The sequence below is a fragment of the Thunnus thynnus genome, chromosome 1 (genome assembly GCF_963924715.1).
Source record: "Thunnus thynnus chromosome 1, fThuThy2.1, whole genome shotgun sequence".
NCBI classification, from domain to species: domain Eukaryota; kingdom Metazoa; phylum Chordata; class Actinopteri; order Scombriformes; family Scombridae; genus Thunnus; species Thunnus thynnus.
Genome location: NC_089517.1, coordinates 17,068,480 through 17,085,844, shown reverse-complemented (window position 1 = coordinate 17,085,844; position 17,365 = coordinate 17,068,480). Strand labels below are relative to the sequence as shown.

Sequence of the window (17,365 nt, the reverse complement as noted above, 5' to 3'; positions counted from 1 at the left end):
GGCCTGTCACCCAGTTCTTACATATATCGGCCTGTGGATTCTGACACAATGCAGACGCCGATGCCGGCTCTCTACTTAAAGCAGGTGTACTGTAAGCAAAGTCTACAGTGACACATCTGGAGTTTTCACTGTATTGGTTTAAACAAGTTTGTGATGCAGTTGTCTATGAAATCTAAACCTAAATCACTAAACTCCTCAAATAAAATATAAAATAAATAACATGATTTTAAAAATTACTGTAATACAAAGGAGTAATAACTTGCTAAAATTTAAAGTGTGGTGTGTAAATATAAATATACTACAGCACCTGGTATCCTAAGAGCCAACAGCTCCCCTCAATGGTCAAGTTGTAATTGATACTCATAACTGACAAGTGAGGAGATCAAAAGCAATGTCCTTGAATATGAATAGAATAGAATATGAGAGAACAATTATCCCCAGAAGGCCCATTTAGTAGCTGTTCTGGTGCTTTCAATCATGTCACATGATCTTCATGTGAACTTTGAAGCTCAGCTTTTAAAACCAACATTTCTCACTGACATCCATCACAATGCAGGATCAGATATCAGATATGAAAGACACATTTACAGAGGTGAGGTTCAGGAAATGCATCACAGCAAGTTTTCCATGATTGACCAGCTTAAAGGCGCTTCCTGTTGCAAAAAGGATGTCACGGCTTCTCCTGCCTCACATAATTGCTCTTGTGAATTAGGAAAAAGGATGGCAGCTGATGATAAGTACACTAATGAGTTATTAAGGAGTGGCTCAAGGGAAGGTGCAGAAAGGAGGTGCAGTGCAGTCTTTGGTGCTTGCTTTAGCATGAATATTGGACAGTTTCAGGAAGACTGAACATGATGGGCTGTAAACCTTTTTTATATTTGAATTATATATTTCATCTTGGAGAAAAACAGAAACAGAAGCATTCATGGCAATACCCACATTTTTGCCTAACATATCTAATCTGAATTATCTGAAACTGGTCTCTGGATAAATCTTGAGAAAATAGATGTTGCTGAAATATGCTTAATTTTTCATTTCTGTAATATTAAATCATTATTCAGAATGTTCAGGAGTTTTGAAATGTGTGTGAAATGTGCACCAAATGTGGTTCTCAGTTCAAAATTCAAAATACAGCATTAGTCAATGTTGTGGTCGACTTAAACCACTTCTCAGCTGCTGACTGCAAGGTTCAGTGAGTACATGGTGTATGTTTTACGAATTAAGATCTTGTAGGAAAAACAGACACGATCAAGATTTTCAACCAAGGTTATGCCCATGCTACATACGTAAAGCCCCCTGAAAACTCAAATCCATAGCTTAATGTTATAGAGAAAAACTGAAGATTTAATATATATTTCAAAATCAGAAAGAATCAGAATTAAAGAACTTGAATTCAATATTTATCAAGAGTTTTACTCTCAAAAACTAATCACAACTGTGTGGGTGGGGTTTGATCATATTTGATTGACAATGCTTTAAGCAAACAACCTAATAACTGTCATCACATTTTGATTCAGATATTGATAAACTCTGATTGGTGCACAGGACAACATAACATCAGCCTTTTCCAACTGAGGCTCAGACAAGTAGCAAATACAGAATGTGAAATAAACAAAACTTGTCTAACTTTGGTAGAAAATAACATGTTCATGTAGGACCCTGACATTCATCAGCAAGAAGCTGATTGAGGGCCTTTAAAGGGGACATATCTTGCACATTTCGAGGCTTATATTTATATTATGGGGCTCTTTGAATGATTTACAGTTCAAAAATCTCAGAGCCTCAGTTCAGATCAGTTTTAGCTCCTGTCTCTTTAAAGCCCCCCTCTTGATGAGCCCACTCCGTTCTGATTGATTAGTTCCCAGAAGCTGCGTCTCAACAGACTTCTGGCTGTTCTGGGAGCAACATAAACAAACAATAGTCGCATTTTGCTCCCTTTCCCCCATTCTTCACTCAAAATATAAACTTCTCAAATACATCTGTACATGTTCAAGCCCAAACCCTATCCAAAATATGTGAGTGGACAAACTGAATTGAAGTCCATCATGTGACGCACTTGTGCCCAAAAAATAATTTTTCCTGCAATCAATCATTGGAAAAGTAACAGCTATGAAACAGTGAATAAAAATTTTGGAGCGTCACAACCCCCACAATAACATTATGAAAGTCTAGAGGAGCCGCATGATTAAAGGATTTTATTGGCCAGCGGAAGTCTCTAGTGCGCATGCTCTATGGACCAGACAATCAGGAAGTGTGTGAGCAACATCCTGATAATCGTTTAACAGCGGAAAGTTGATTTTTTTGGCTTCATGCGTCACTGAGCAGCTTTCATAAGAATGAATGGGGCACCATCTTTGAGTCTAGTTCTTAATACAGCCATGAAACTGAACGTTCAGAGCAGGCTGAAGGGAGCTGAAGGGACTTGCAGGGAGCATTTTTAACTTTGACCATGTTTAACATAGACAGCCAACATCATAAGAGTGTAAAAATAACAGAGAATCACAAAAAGCATGATATGTTTCCTTTAAACACCCATTCAGACATGTATGAGACAAAGGGACTCAGATATCATTGGTAAATCTCTCTGAATAGTAATGAAAATAATCCTCTAAACACACCTGTTATACTACAACATATGCAGCCCATTGAAGCATGTCCTTGTTTTTCTTGTTGGGCGAAATGCTAACCAGAAAAAAGTTCAACAGCTCTGCATAAATGGAAGAATTTCTTAAAAACTTTGTAAAAAAAAAAAACCCTCATCCCTACCAATTATTCTCAACCACCTTGTATTCATTCTTAAATTCACAGGGTGACACGGTGCAGCACAGATGTGGAGAGAGCAAACAGACTTTTTTGGATTCAAAGGTTCTATATTTAACCATTGCCTTACATCCCCTCCCTCTCAAGGCCTATCATTCAGCGGAGGTGTTGGAGGAAAGGATGGTTGAAATATAGCCTGGACTTGGATGGGGGCGGGGTGGGGGCTGGCTCGCTGCTGGGATGGGATGAACTTTGATGGGGAATGCGTGGGGGTGGCTGTTGTGTTTTTTGGACGTTGTATTGGGCCTAGAAAAAAAAAAAGTGGCAGGAGAGGTGGGCTGTTTGGAAGCAGCACCACTATTAAAAGGCAAAGAGCTGAGGTAGACTGCAGACTGTTTAGGAACAGTGACTCACCCTGTGGAGGAGAGGAGATCATTCAGGAAGATGCCAGAGCCAACCAAAAAAGCAGGTCAGTGTGCTCGGTCACATTCAGCTACTTTTGAAGTTTAGTCTGAACATTTAAACAACTTACATTCTCTAAGAACCCAAACTTTTTGACACTAGGGTAGTCACATGTCAGCAGTATGACCTGCAAAAAAAGTGAGCTCTTAACTGTATTCATTGGTGTGTTATCAGCATGTTGCAACTGTAGACCTACTATCAATGTTACTTCCTTTATATAATCTTCTCCTAAAACAGAAACTTTTCTAAGAAACTAACAGTGTGATATTACAATATGTGTGAAAGAACAGTCCATTGTGTTGGGCCACACCCCTCTTAAGCAACTGTAAACCACAACCAAACCACTCACTACAGACCTGAACACTGTTTTCATGATACACGGTGACAAATGGATTTTGACTGTCTGCAGAATAATATCATAATTACACTTCACATTTAAATAAATGGTTTAATCATTTGAACACATTGTTCTTTTTGTCACAATTTCTGTTATTTTGTCACAATTAAAAGCTATTTTTTGCCATTTTCCCCACAAAAAAGGTATAAAAAATGTATATCACATAAATTTACAGGTAATTATTCCCATACATAAATATCTGAAAGTAAATACGGTAATTTATATTTTTTTTTTTTGAAAACAAAATAAGGTAAGATGAAATAAACTTGATTTTCCCACGATGTGAATTCAAAGTGTCTCAACAGCAGAACTACAAGAACAGTAGAAGAAGTAGAGCAGAGTGGAGAAGTAACTTTAAAAAACAACAGTATAGTACTATATACACTATGAACACCTCCAATATACCAATGAAGAATGAAAACACTAAAATGAAACATACTAAATACTACATATATCAATAGTAACTATAGTATAAAGAGTATTGGGACAAAAAAAATCCACAAATAAAGTGAGTAGCCAATGGTGTTGCAATAAAAAATTACATTTTAGGGAATTAAATTGTGCACTAGTTAAAGTGTCTAGTGTCTGATAGTATGTAGCTTAGAATAAAACAATGTGTAAAAAAAAGTAAATTATTTTTTTTAATAACAAGATACTGTATGGCAAGATAAAATAAACTTTATTTTATCAACACAACAACCAGAAGTACAGGAACAGATGCATAGGAACATGCATCTGTAAATCAAATATTTAAATTGCTCTCGAGGGAAATACATTTCAGATGCAGCTCAAGATGAAGTCATTTCCATTCAGTAGAAAATTAGACAGATAATTCCAAAGTACGGCAAGGTTTAAGCTAGCACAAGCTGCTTAGTTAATGTAATGTCTCAATATTATGTACCCAGTAGTTAAAATCACAACATACTACATTTAATTATCTGTCCTTAGTTCCCAGAAGTGTGACAGTCACTCTAAGCCCCTTTTGGCGGTGTCAGAGCTCAGAAACACGTCACATGATCCAGTTGGAAACATTGTCTGAAGTGAAATGGACACTATTTCCAGCATCACTGCATTCACAAAATGCACCACTGATCCAAAAATGCACCGACAGGATTCCAACTTGACAAATGACTTTCCACAGCGTTTTTTTCCCCCCTCTCTTCAGTGGGGATGCATTGTTGTTTGTGGGGTGAGAAGCCCCTTATATCAGATGACACAGTGCAGCCCAGATAGTTAACTTGTGTGTGTTAAGACTTCAAGTGTCAAGGATCTCCTCAGGAAGATACTAGTTATGATTGGCTTGAGCTTGTAGCATTATCGTTAACACCCAATGCAATCATCAGGATGTTTCTCGAGCTTTTTTTTTCCTTTCTTTTGCTGAGTGGAAAATATTGCAATAAAACATGGTTCGTCAACTTTAAAGTAAAAAATAAATAAATAAATAATAAAAAAATAGATAACAAATAATCAATTGTAAAATTAAACATTATTATTATTATTATTATTATTATTGTTGTTGTTGTTGTCATTATTATTATTATTATTATTATTATTATTATTATTGTCATTATTATTTATTTAACTAAATAAATAAATATTATAAGACGGCCAAGCCAAGTCTTACATGAGATCCTATTATTATTAGGATGCAACATTAAAAGTTGTAATAAAGTGATTTGTGAATGTAAATTCTTATCAGTTGACTGACTGATCAAAACTGACTCAAAAACTGAGCTCAAAAGTTTTCTGGTATTCAGCCAAACAAAGAGGCAGTCATCAACAGACTTCAGATAAATATCTAATGACTCTCAGTCTGGGAGAATATATTTTAATTATTTCATGAGTCAGCGACATTGCTCTCTCCAAAATAACCCAAACTTCAGCAATGTTTATTTTATGTGGCTACATTAAACATAATTGTAGCCTCGTCCCTAAACAAAGTTGTTTAAAGCACAGAAAGCCAGAAATTTACTGAAAGTGAACAAAATAGGTAATTCTTAGAGTAAACAAACTGTCTTCTCCTTAGCCAATACGTGTTCACTTCTTTTACTTTTTAATGCCTCTTAATGAGTTTTAAAGTAACTGAAATTGTTACGGTTATTTTGATATTGAGAAGAGTCCTCTTCCCTTTAAATGACGACAGATGAAGATGAGAAAGGTAAAGGATTATGAATGACTGACAACATGACAAGCAATGTCGTAATAGAAGAAAGCGCTGGCTGCAGACAGACTGAGGGCACATCATTCTTTCTGTGCCTCCAGAGACACAAAAATAGAGTCAAGTTAATCCCTCGGCTGTGATACCTGCGCCCCTATTGCAGCTGAAGCCTGCCAGCCTCATATATTGGTCCACTGCATATGCATCCTATATTTAAACTCATAGGGTCATCTTGCAACGCAGGGATTTTTTCTTTTTTTTTGTTCGTTTGTTTTATGTGGTTTTGTAATGCTGAACTATTCAGGAATCAAACCTGCTTTACACATGGAAACATGCACCTCAGTTAGAACTACATGCATTTCATTATTTGAAAAACATGTTACCGTAAAACACATGTTTACTGTCCTTTTTTTAAAGATGACAAGTATTGGGGAATGACATGACTGAGCACATTTTATTTAACTAATAAACAGTTTAAAAAAAGTCCTGGCACAGCAGGTACTGACAACAGCTGGTGTTTTACACAACATGTGTAAAATTTACTATTAATAGTTTTTCAGACTGACGGTAGTTTTCCATTCGGGATCACCTCTGTTATGGTTATTAACATATATGGATGATTTTATATTGTCTGCTAATGTTAATTTATAAGTGTTGCAGATGTGTGTGTTTTATCCAATTTCAATCAAAAGCATGTAAGTATTTCAGTTTACATGCTAATTAAAGAATGTAAACAGACTTTAATACACAACCTGATTAGATGGATGTGATGGATGGATGATGTGGTTGTGACAGATATTGTTGATCCTTTGATGACGAATGTCTTCTTATTTCCTGCACACGAAGAAAAACTAGTCCTTTAACACACATTTACAATGTCAAAGAGCTCCCTAGAGTCCACATCACAAACACAAAGAGACTAGTTTTGCGTTGGTATTTTTAGGAACACCTTTAATTTATCATGACTTTAATAAGTTTCTCTCTTTGTTAATATCTTACAGGTTTTCAGACCAATTATCTGCTGGGTTTTTTTTTTAACTAAGGTTATATCTCTTTCTTAAGTAATGCTTAAATTCATGTTTTTCCAAATGAAGTAAGAGCTCATACTGTACTCCTCAGAAATCAGTATATCTCTATGTACAAAGCATGTGTAAGATAATAACAAGACGACACAGAGAGGATTTATTGTACAGTCAGTACAGTGTTTTGAGATATTCTGGGTGGAAACAGAGCGGAAAGAGGCAAATTCATAGGTTTTCAGTTAGCCCCACCCAGTGTGCTGAGACTGTACAACATGAGCAGCTCTGCTCAGCTCTTGAGCCTTTTTCTTCTTTTGCTAAAATATGAATGACTCATCTTCTCCCACCCCCACCCCATCCCCCATCCACCTCCTGTTCTTTCCTTGGGTATGTGTTTTGTTTCTGAATGGATGAACAGGATGAAGTTTGAATAAAACAAAAATCAACACATACAGTAATTTGGGTTTGTAGTTATTAGTTATGGGTGCAAAGAGACAAAATTCTCATCAATTAACTCTCACAGCAGACATGAAAACGCCTAATTGACACTTCAAAGGTCTTACTTTTTATTTTGAATTCACCCTCCCTCTTCAGTTTCAGCATTTGCCAAGAAACCAAAGACTCAGGAGGCACAAGAGGGGTCCTCAGTGGTCTTTGAAGCAGAGACTGAGAAGCCTGATGCTAAAGTAAAATGGCAGTGCAACGCAAAGGACATTGCCAGTGGCAACAAATACGAGATCACAGCCAATGGAAACAAGCACTCCCTCACTATAAAAGCTATTGCCCGGGAAGATGCCAATGTCTATGCAGTGATTGCTGGGGGGTCAAAGGTCAAGTTTGAGCTGAAGGTCATATCAAAGCCAGGTGGGCCACTTTGATGGTGCAGCTGTGCGTTTGAGGTCTCTGCTTGCTCACCTACGAGCTGTGTAGTCAACACAGAGCACAAAGCAAAATGCTGCACTTGATGCAGAAAACCACTGAGGCAGTAAATACTTGATGCACTGCATGCACTTGATGTTTCTGCACATGAACTCACATCTCTGACAGCTGCTCCACACCAAATCTCTGAGACAGCTTTGTGTGGAAATATTGCTCTTAAAGATATAGTTCACCATTTGGGGAAATACTTTACACTTATTCCAAAAGTAATAAAAATCTGCCTACCAGCACCTTTGAAGCTCACCAATTACAGGACAAGTTAACAATTTTTCAGGTCTGTCTTAAAACAATAGTCAGATGCAAATATGAACACTGAAACAGGATTTTCTCACTGTAATCATTCTTCTTGCTAATGCTGACCATTAGAAGATCCCCTCCAAATGCACTTATAATGTAAGTAATAGGGGACAAACTCCACAGTCCTTGTTTTGAGCCAAAATGTGTTTTAGTTTATTTGAAAATAATATTTACAGTCCACAGTTACAGACTTTTTATTACCAAATTCCCTCTTTATCTCTCAGGGGACAGTGTTTCCCTGCACAAAAATGTATTTAAAAGTTATTTGAAGCTAATATGAAGCTTTAGCCGCCCAAATTAGTCAAATCAAGTCAATATGTTTCAAAGTTAAAGTCTTTTTATTACCAAATTCCCCCTTTTTGTTACTATCCACTTACTTTGCGAGGCAGCTGGATTTGTGAGATCATGACATCATGAGATCATACAAGAATCCATCGTCAGGCTTCAAGTTATGAACCAATCAGTGTCCTGTGAGGGTTCTTGTGTGATCTCATGAATCCAGCTGCCTCACAAGGTAAGATGGTGATAGACAGATGGTTCATCTAATCACTTGCCAAATATTTCTTGAAAGTGCCTGCCCTTTTCCAAGTAGTTTCCAAGGACGATTTCTCAGATCTGTGTAACAAACAATCTGGTGTGTCAGGTTCACTATCTCCGCCCTCTCTCTTAATGGTCAGTATATGTGTCAATGTTCATTTGGGCACCTGACTATTGTTTTAAGATTTTTAAAAGTGTGAACCTAAGTGTGAAAACATCTTGTCATCACCATGAGGTTGGCATGCAACCAGACTCCAGGGAGGTCACTGCTTCCAGCCAAGAAATAGTCCTGCACATAACCCCCCCATACAACACAAACTTGACATTTTTACATTTATTTATTTATTTATTTATGAATTAAACAAACAAGGCATAACATGTTAATTCGCAAGCTTCAGAGGTGCCAGTAGGTGGATTTCTTTATTTGGACTGAGTCATGCTAGCTGTTTCCACCTGTTTTCAATCTTTATGCTATGCTAAGCTAACCATATCCAGGCTGTATAGCTTCATATTCAACTTACAGACATGAAACTATTTGATCTCCTTATCTAACTCTCAGAAAGAAACTGAATAAGCAGTAAGCTTTCCCAAAATGTTGAACTATTCCTTTAAGGCATAGGATCTGTGCAATCACTGGCTTCATCAAAAAATAACTTTGTCCCGTGCTTTCTATAGAGCATTGTACTGTATGCTCCACTGACTGTGTGTTAAGTGTGTCACGGAATAATACTTGTGCCGTTTGTCTGTCAATGCGCCCCGCTGAGGTCGCTTGTTTGGATTTGATAAGCTGGAAACAAATTTCGAAGAAAGGCAGCAGACTAATAGGAGCAATGTGCCACAAGCGACTACCCACAGCTGTCTGTGGCTCATATCAGAGCCACCCTTACTCTGTCTGTCTGGAGTGACCTTGACCCTCGCACCAGCACATTATTTCCTCATGAGTAACCACCACTTGACTGGCGCTCAGGATAGGCATGAGAGGCAGCTGATAACACATGGAAAGTCAGTCAGCCATTGAAGGATGATAAGACATAAGAAATATTTGGGTGATAAATGTTCGCCAAAGATTCAATTTCACTCACAAAACAGCGTTGGAGATTAAATGGTTCAAAAGTCTAAATTTAACTGCTTATGTGTCTTGCTACACAACAAAATGTGTCCATGTCAAGTATTAAGTCCTCCTTAATGTTTCATGTAAAACAAATCAGATTTTCAAAACACTTTCTTGAATCAAGTGACAAGTGTCAAGCTTGATAGACTGATTGCTTCCTTTTTTACCACACATGAGCTGATTATTTGTTAATATAGAGCACATTTTATGGACACAGTCTTTGCCATTGTAATTGTATTGTACTTCTCACTTGTGCCTTGTTATCTCTGGTGATGGTAACATAGAAGCTCCAGCTGAGACCCCTGCTGATGCACCCGTGGAGCCCCGTGTAGAACCAGAGCAGACCCCTGCTCCGCCTGCAGAAGCACCCACAGAGGACAAGACCGCTGCCCCAGCACCTGATGCTGCTCCATCTGAGGGTGAGTCAGTCCGTACCAGCAGCATTCATTCACTCTCTCCTCTACTCATTATTCATTTATTATACTGTCTATTACGTCATGGCTTTTGAGTTAAGCCTTCCTGACAGTGTATTCTGGTCACCCCAGTCTATTTGACATGACACAGGTTTTATGAAAGAAATAGACATTTTGACATTTAGACATTTTGGGAAATACACTAATTTGTTTTCTTGCTGACGGTGAGATGAGAAGATTGATACTACTCATGTCTGTACAATCTTTACAGCCAGCAGCCAGTGAACAAGTGTATTTCCCAAAATATCGAACTATTTCTTTAAGTTTATATCTGATATACTACAGTATGTTTTGACATGTATGGATATTTACAATATGCGCACCCTTGAGTGCTGAATAAAAGTATTCAAAAATATTTAATAGTACAGTTTTATACTAGTTTCATAACCATTGACAAAAAAAAAAAAACAGAGTGTTTCAGTAACTTGAAAAATTATTATTCTCATGTTTTGAACCGCCTAAGCTCCACATCTTTTGGATTGACCTGCCAGAAAAACTATGAATCAGTGTCATCTTTTAAATGTCGTTTAACCATATACTGTACATTTTAACAACACACAGTAGTTTGGTACTTCTGAACCTGTAAGGTCAGTATTTAAGAGTTCATGCAATTTCATCGGTCAACTGAGTGATGGTGGTTTTCATTTCCTGCTCTGCTTTTCTGATTTGCTTTTGAATTAGATGTTGTTTGATTTTGATCTTTCAACTTACTGTTAAGGCATTCTGTTATGAACCTGCTTACAGACGCACAGCCTCCAGACACCAGGCAGGACCTCACTGGCCTCTTCACAGAGAAACCCAAGAGTGCAGAGGTCACTGAAGGTGAGCGTCTCCACAGTACTGAATAACATGCATCAAATAGGATGAAGATCTCTCTCGAAAAAACTATACCACCCTACCTTGAATGATTTGAAATAAGGAATACAAAATCTTTGTGAGGGAACAGTTGCAAAAGAGTCAAACATTAAAATACATCAGAATATAGTTACAACATTCATTCAGGAGGTATGTCACAGCATATTACCACTTGGGAAAAGTTACAGGTTTTGAGGATGTTACATTCTTTGCATTCAGCTGTAAAAGGAAGATATGGAAATGTATGGAAATAACTTCCATAAAGTCTAAACTATTTTTTTATTTGCAAACTATCATTTGTAACTAGCTGTTGATTATGTTGATGGTCTTGCTTCTGATGGGTTTTCCAACAAATGTCCTGAATTCAAGAAATAAAATATATGTTTATTTGCAGTCACAGATGGTTCCTTTAGAAAAGCTCTGCTCAGAAGTGAGGAAGTTAACCAGATGTCAATTTGTCAAACCAAATAGTTAGTCCTCATCCTGGAAGCCTTTTCTCTTATAAAATGGAGGATATGAAATGCTCTCAAACGGGGCTAAGAGATACTTAAACATGGCAGTGAAAGCATGAAATATACACCAAATATACTGATAATTTTTAGCATGTCAATAGCGAACAAACTAAATAATAGTCAACGTTTGTAAGACGCAGCTGCAGCAGATACCAGGCACAATCTGGAATATGATGATCCATTTCTCTTTGCAGGTGCAAACATCACGTTTGTGGCTAAAGTGAATGCTGAATCATTGCTGAAAAAACCAACCATCAAATGGTTCAAGGGGAAGTGGATGGACCTCGCCAGCAAGTCTGGAAAACACCTGCAGCTGAAAGAAGTGTATGACCGGAACACAAAGGTAAACATTAAAACAGAAACAGACACAGGAGATTTTTCATCATATCTTGACATCATGAAAGACAATATAACCTGTGGGATTTTATTTATTCTTGTAAAGAAGACATGATATATAATTTTTACTATAGGGAGCTTAAATCTACAATGTGTAACATTTTGCTTTGAGGCAACAGAGTCATTTTGCAAGACCTGCTCTTCACAGCCCCAGTTTTGCAAGTTGTTGCCTCAGCACTTGTCGCTCATCCTGATGAACCACAAGCACGCTACCTTAGGGGTAATATTATTGGGAGACAGGAAGATACTGTTTGTCACCCTTACAAATTTCATTTCACATTTTCAGAAACAAGACAAAGAGAGAAAACCTTTAAAAAAGAAATATTTAAAGAAGAAAGCAGGAAAATCAGTCCGTGATAATCCCAAACTGACTGAATGTTATAACTGACTCTTAATGTCATACATATAATAAAAAATAATAAAAAAGTGTAACCCCCCTCTCACATCTCTCACCTAACTCATGTGGTTGCAGATCTACACATTTGAGATGCATATCATCGAAGCCAAGGCTAACTTTGCTGGAGGTTACAGATGTGAGGTGTCATCTCGGGACAAATTTGACAGCTGTAATTTTGATTTGGCTGTACATGGTGAGTATGCCTCTTCTTACAACTTTGCTCTACATGTTTCTAATCACATCAGTTCACTCAGAAATATGTCATTTCATATCACAATGATTTTGGTTCCCGTTCTGCATCCCAGAGGCTCGTTCTGCTGGTGAAGGCTTCGACATAAGAGCAGCTTTTAGGCGCACGTAAGTTAAATCACTTTATTATTTTGCAGAAAATACTAAATACTTTTGGTCACAGTTTACATAGAAAAAGGAATACATGCTAATCAATTAGTTTTCTTTTTTTTCCAGTTGATATGTTGATATTTAGGTAAAACTCACAGGTTAGAGAAATTTCATATTAACTACTCAGAGTTACTGAGGGTTTGACTGCTGGACATTTCTTCAGTAGCATCATACAGTGATATGTATAAGTCAGTCACTGTTCCTTCTCTCTACAGGGCTAATACTGGATACTGGAAGATAGAAAATGATAATAACTTTAACAATTTTTTTCAATTTTAAATGTATGATATAAGTTTTAATGCAATATCAATCATATATTGGAAAAGTTTGCAAATATTCTTTCAGCCGCTTTAAATTGATTTAAAATAATCTTAAAGACAGTAAAAATGCTCATTTACACACGTTTTCACAATTTGGGGGGGAATTTGTGAGCTTTGGGAACAGGCCATCGAAGTTACCACAAAAACTTTTAAGTAGCGTTTGCATCATAAAAATCACGAAATTTAGATAAAAAATTGCCATGATGATGCCATGTTGTTGAAGTAATATGTAAAAATGATCTCTTAGGTGTATTTAAATCGAGTTTTATGCACCATTGAGTGCCTTTTGATATATAATAATAAATATATAAACAGCACCGTTAAGTTAAAAATATGAACTAATCCTAAAGGAATAAAAGATATATTAAAGATTGAAGGGATGAAGAAGCATTAATTGGTGAAATGAGCTGGAGTAATGAAAATGGTTCATCAAGTACAAATGGGAACCACTTAAGTGCCAAAAAATAACCTCAGAATATGTTTTGTGACCATTAGTTGGTTATCGGACCTTACTCACGCTTTTAATTTTAATTATTACATCGGATAATCAGGACTTTATTTAAGAGATTAAAAACAGGAAAAAAATGACACGTTTCCTCATGACCTTCAGTGGAGTATTACCATGTTATGTAAGTAATAACTGTGGAAATGCTAACCTATTAGGAGTGATGCCGCTAAGAAGAGAAGTGGACCATCAACAAGGTAGTAAAAGCGTTTGTTGCAATGATGGAGGCTCATATTCAAAATCTGGGGACTCTGATTGTTAAAGAACTCGAGAAATAAGGACCAGGTTCAGAGACTTGTTTTCTCTCCTGTGGCCTGTGTTTATCTCTCTGCATTCAAGTCAAACAGAACCAGTGTTCTTGATGGTACAGCCTCCAATCTGCTGAATTTTGACCAATGACCACAGAAGGAAGAACATGCGAGAGCTCAACATACTTGAATTGAAATCCCTTGATACAGTCGTTAATTACTGTATATTAGCAGTCATTGCATTAACCTTTGACTCAGGTACATCTCACTATTTGGAGGTTTAATTTATCAATCTTATACGTAACATGTGCTAGTTGCAGCCATCAGCTCTCTCTGATCTCCTTCTGGGTCTCAATCAAAACAGCGGAGCCAGCTGCACAAACAGCTACCCGGCAGAGTGAGCTTTGACGGTGGTTTGATCACAGTGAAAGTGCAGGATGTGCTAAGACACCGGCTTTTCAGTAGCCGAGCTCTTCCACAGGATTGCTACATAGAGGAAGTGCAGCTACAGCACAATGTGTTGTAACTTCACCACATAAACCAGAGACTCACCTTCTAATCCTGCTGTCGGATCAGAGTCAGGAGACAAGCACACAGTTAAATCTACACCCTTGTCTTTATCTTTCATCCCACTGATTAGATTGGAGCGGACTCCATAGTGACCAGTGTTTTCTTTAACCTTGAGTGTTTTGTTTTGTTCTTGCCTGGATGACTGCTGCTGCTACTCATGGCTTAAAGGAATACTTTGACATTTTGGGGAATATGCTTGTTCGCTTTCTTTCCAAGAACTAGATAAGAAGATGAAAACCAGTCTTATGTTTGTGCATTAAAGGATAAGGCTGTTGATTATCGATGTTTTTCTTATTGCCAAAAATGTGCAGAGCCAAACCAACAATGAGCTGATCTATTTACAAGTATTGTGTTTGTATCCAAAGCCTGATACATCATATTCCTCTGTGCTGTAAACCTCTGTTGTTGTCCAAAAACTCTTAAAAACATGTCATTGCGTTGGATGGCATGTTAACTTTTTTAGAAATGGCTCCAAAGACTAATAACAGCAATCACGTTTTCAGTCTCCAGGGAGTAGTTCCGTGTAAGACGCCACTGCACATGTGTAAGAATGTGGTTCTTTTAACTGAGCTTCACTAGCTTGAGTTGCTACATATCACAACCTCTTGACTTTTTGCTACATCGTAAATTTCTTTCTTTGTAAGGAACTTAAGTACAAAGTCAAGAGATTGTGATATGTAGCACAACCAGCTATCAAAACATTGTAAATAGAAGTGTGTTCCTGCAAAGTAGTGTCTGCCTTACACTGAACTACTCTCTGGAGACTGAAAACATTAGTCTTTCTAAACAGACTACCATGACCAAACTCTTCGTAGTAAAGGAACATGTCACCCAGTGCAACAGTGTTACTCAATGACATGTTTTTAATAGTTTTTGGACAACAACGAAGCTCTGAGGTACAGAGGAATACGATATATCAGACTTTGGATAAACACACAATACTTGTAAGTAGGATGAGTTCATTGTTGGTTTGGCTCTGCACATGAGATTTGTTGACATTAAGAAAGATATAGAAAATCACCAGCCATGTCCTTTAAGTAAATTATGGAGCTAGAGCTAAAGTAGGAACTAATTAGCTTAGCCTAGCTTAGCTTTGCATGACTAGACACAATTAGCCCTGCGAAGGTCAGAAAGCTCACTAATTAACATGGTGTGTTTTGTTTGTTTAATCCGTATACAAACAGAAAAATAAAAATGACAATTTATGGATCTAGAGGGAATTACATGATGTAACTATTTCTTAATGACAGTTAAGTCCATTTGTGCATCTTCTTTGCTTTTGCCTGGCAAACTCATAGTGACAACGAGACCCTACTAAGTCAGTAGTTCTCCAAGAAAAAAACATTTAGTTTATGTACAGTGAAACAACAAGATACAACATGTTATTTAGTGAGCTTTAGAGGTTCAGATAAACATATTTTTCTTTATGCTAAGCTTAACTAATCGACTCCTGATTCTAGCTCCACAGTTAATGCGCAGACATAAGAGTGGTATCATCTTCTCGTCTAACATTCAGAAAGAAAGAATTCCTTCAACCAAATTCCTTTAAACATGGCAACACCTGTCTCTCCAACAAGACTGTCTGTCCAGTCACTTTTTTTAACCATAAATCCATTCATTTTCTTTCAGACATGTAGACTTATTCTTTCCAATATGTCTATCTTCTTATTTTAGCCCAACATTAGCTGGATGGATGTGTTAGCTTTGTGTTGTACCATTAGTATCTCCTCTTGCATATTGTCACTAGAGTAAACAGGAAGTTGATGTTTAACACTATGATTTTATAAAAGCTCAGGAATATGAATTTGTTTTATTCAAAACAAATCATGCCTGTAAAATATTAGCAGTGAACCAGCCTGTTGTTCTGTTGATGCTGATGTTTTGTTGCTGGTGGCTGATATCTCTGCAGTAGTGTAGACAAAGAAGACTCAGGAGAGCTGGACTTCAGCACGTTGTTGAAGAAGAGGTAAGCAGTTACAAAACAGTGACAATAATTCCACAACACATTGTAGATTTTTACTTTCTTTTAATTGTCTTTCTCTCTCATACTCTTTCCGGACCATCTTGCCTCTGCAGAGAGTAAGCAACTTCAGCATCTGCAAGTTGAAAATTGGATTGATGACCTAAACACTAACCTGATTGCAACTAAGCCTGAACATTAACTCACTGCACAATTTTCTTGGAATTTACACCCCGAACTCTTCCAACAATTTTGTCTCAATGTAAATGTTAAACAAGGTGTACAAACATACTCAAATATGCTCATGTTTACAAGTGCAGACAATTAAATCTCAGTGAAGCTTTCTCACTCATACAACAATATCTCAAAATGTTGAACATGACAAACCTGTTATACCTATCTGACATAAAGTTTGGCTCTATTGTTGTTGCTATCTCCCCTCACATGCTATTCCTAGTTTTCCCTAGCACACTGTCTATAGAGATTTGTTGCACATTCTCTGACACTTCACAGTTTTTACTCTAAAACATACACCACCACCCCCACACCTCAAACAATACTTCAGTGTATCCCATCCTGTTACCAGATCATTAATGTTAACAAGAAAATTGGACACCACACCTCTAACAAAGCATGTTAGCACATGATTTATGGTTGACTGGCATTATTTTAGGTCTAACCAGAAACAGGTTTGCTTCGTAGCAGTTTAACCACCATTACTATATTTGATTTGCTTTAAATTCATATTTCTAATATGCAGATTGAATTGCTTTTGAAATGCTGTGTTTTAACTTGTCTGGTTTGTTTTGCCATATTTGCCTCTTGGGTTCTACCTCTGAATGAGCAGCAGTTTCAATAAATCCACAACTCGGTAAGAAACTGCTGACATGCTGCCTGGGTGTCGCAGGAAAACTGTTTGTTGTTCGTGCATCTTAAGTTATATATTTATTTATTCAGCTGAAATCAATAAACATATAACTGTACTGTAATATTCACTAAAATGTTGAAACAATAGTTGTTGAAGATGAAATCATTATTATTCAATGATCA

At 37.1% G+C, this 17,365-nt stretch overlaps 1 protein-coding gene across 1 annotated transcript in view; it reads left to right on the top strand.

The window, feature by feature from the left end:
• Positions 1-3,073: 3,073 nt before the first annotated feature.
• Positions 3,074-17,365, top strand: part of mybpc3 (myosin binding protein C3) — a 35,475-nt gene continuing 21,183 nt past the window's right edge. The window contains exons 1-9 of the mRNA XM_067587396.1: positions 3,074-3,229; positions 7,391-7,660; positions 9,965-10,099; positions 10,898-10,975; positions 11,715-11,863; positions 12,389-12,506; positions 12,619-12,670; positions 16,265-16,321; positions 17,160-17,186. Coding sequence (XP_067443497.1) covers positions 3,205-3,229; positions 7,391-7,660; positions 9,965-10,099; positions 10,898-10,975; positions 11,715-11,863; positions 12,389-12,506; positions 12,619-12,670; positions 16,265-16,321; positions 17,160-17,186 — 911 coding nt within the window. The 5' untranslated portion in view covers positions 3,074-3,204. The remainder of the gene's footprint in view (positions 3,230-7,390; positions 7,661-9,964; positions 10,100-10,897; positions 10,976-11,714; positions 11,864-12,388; positions 12,507-12,618; positions 12,671-16,264; positions 16,322-17,159; positions 17,187-17,365) is intronic.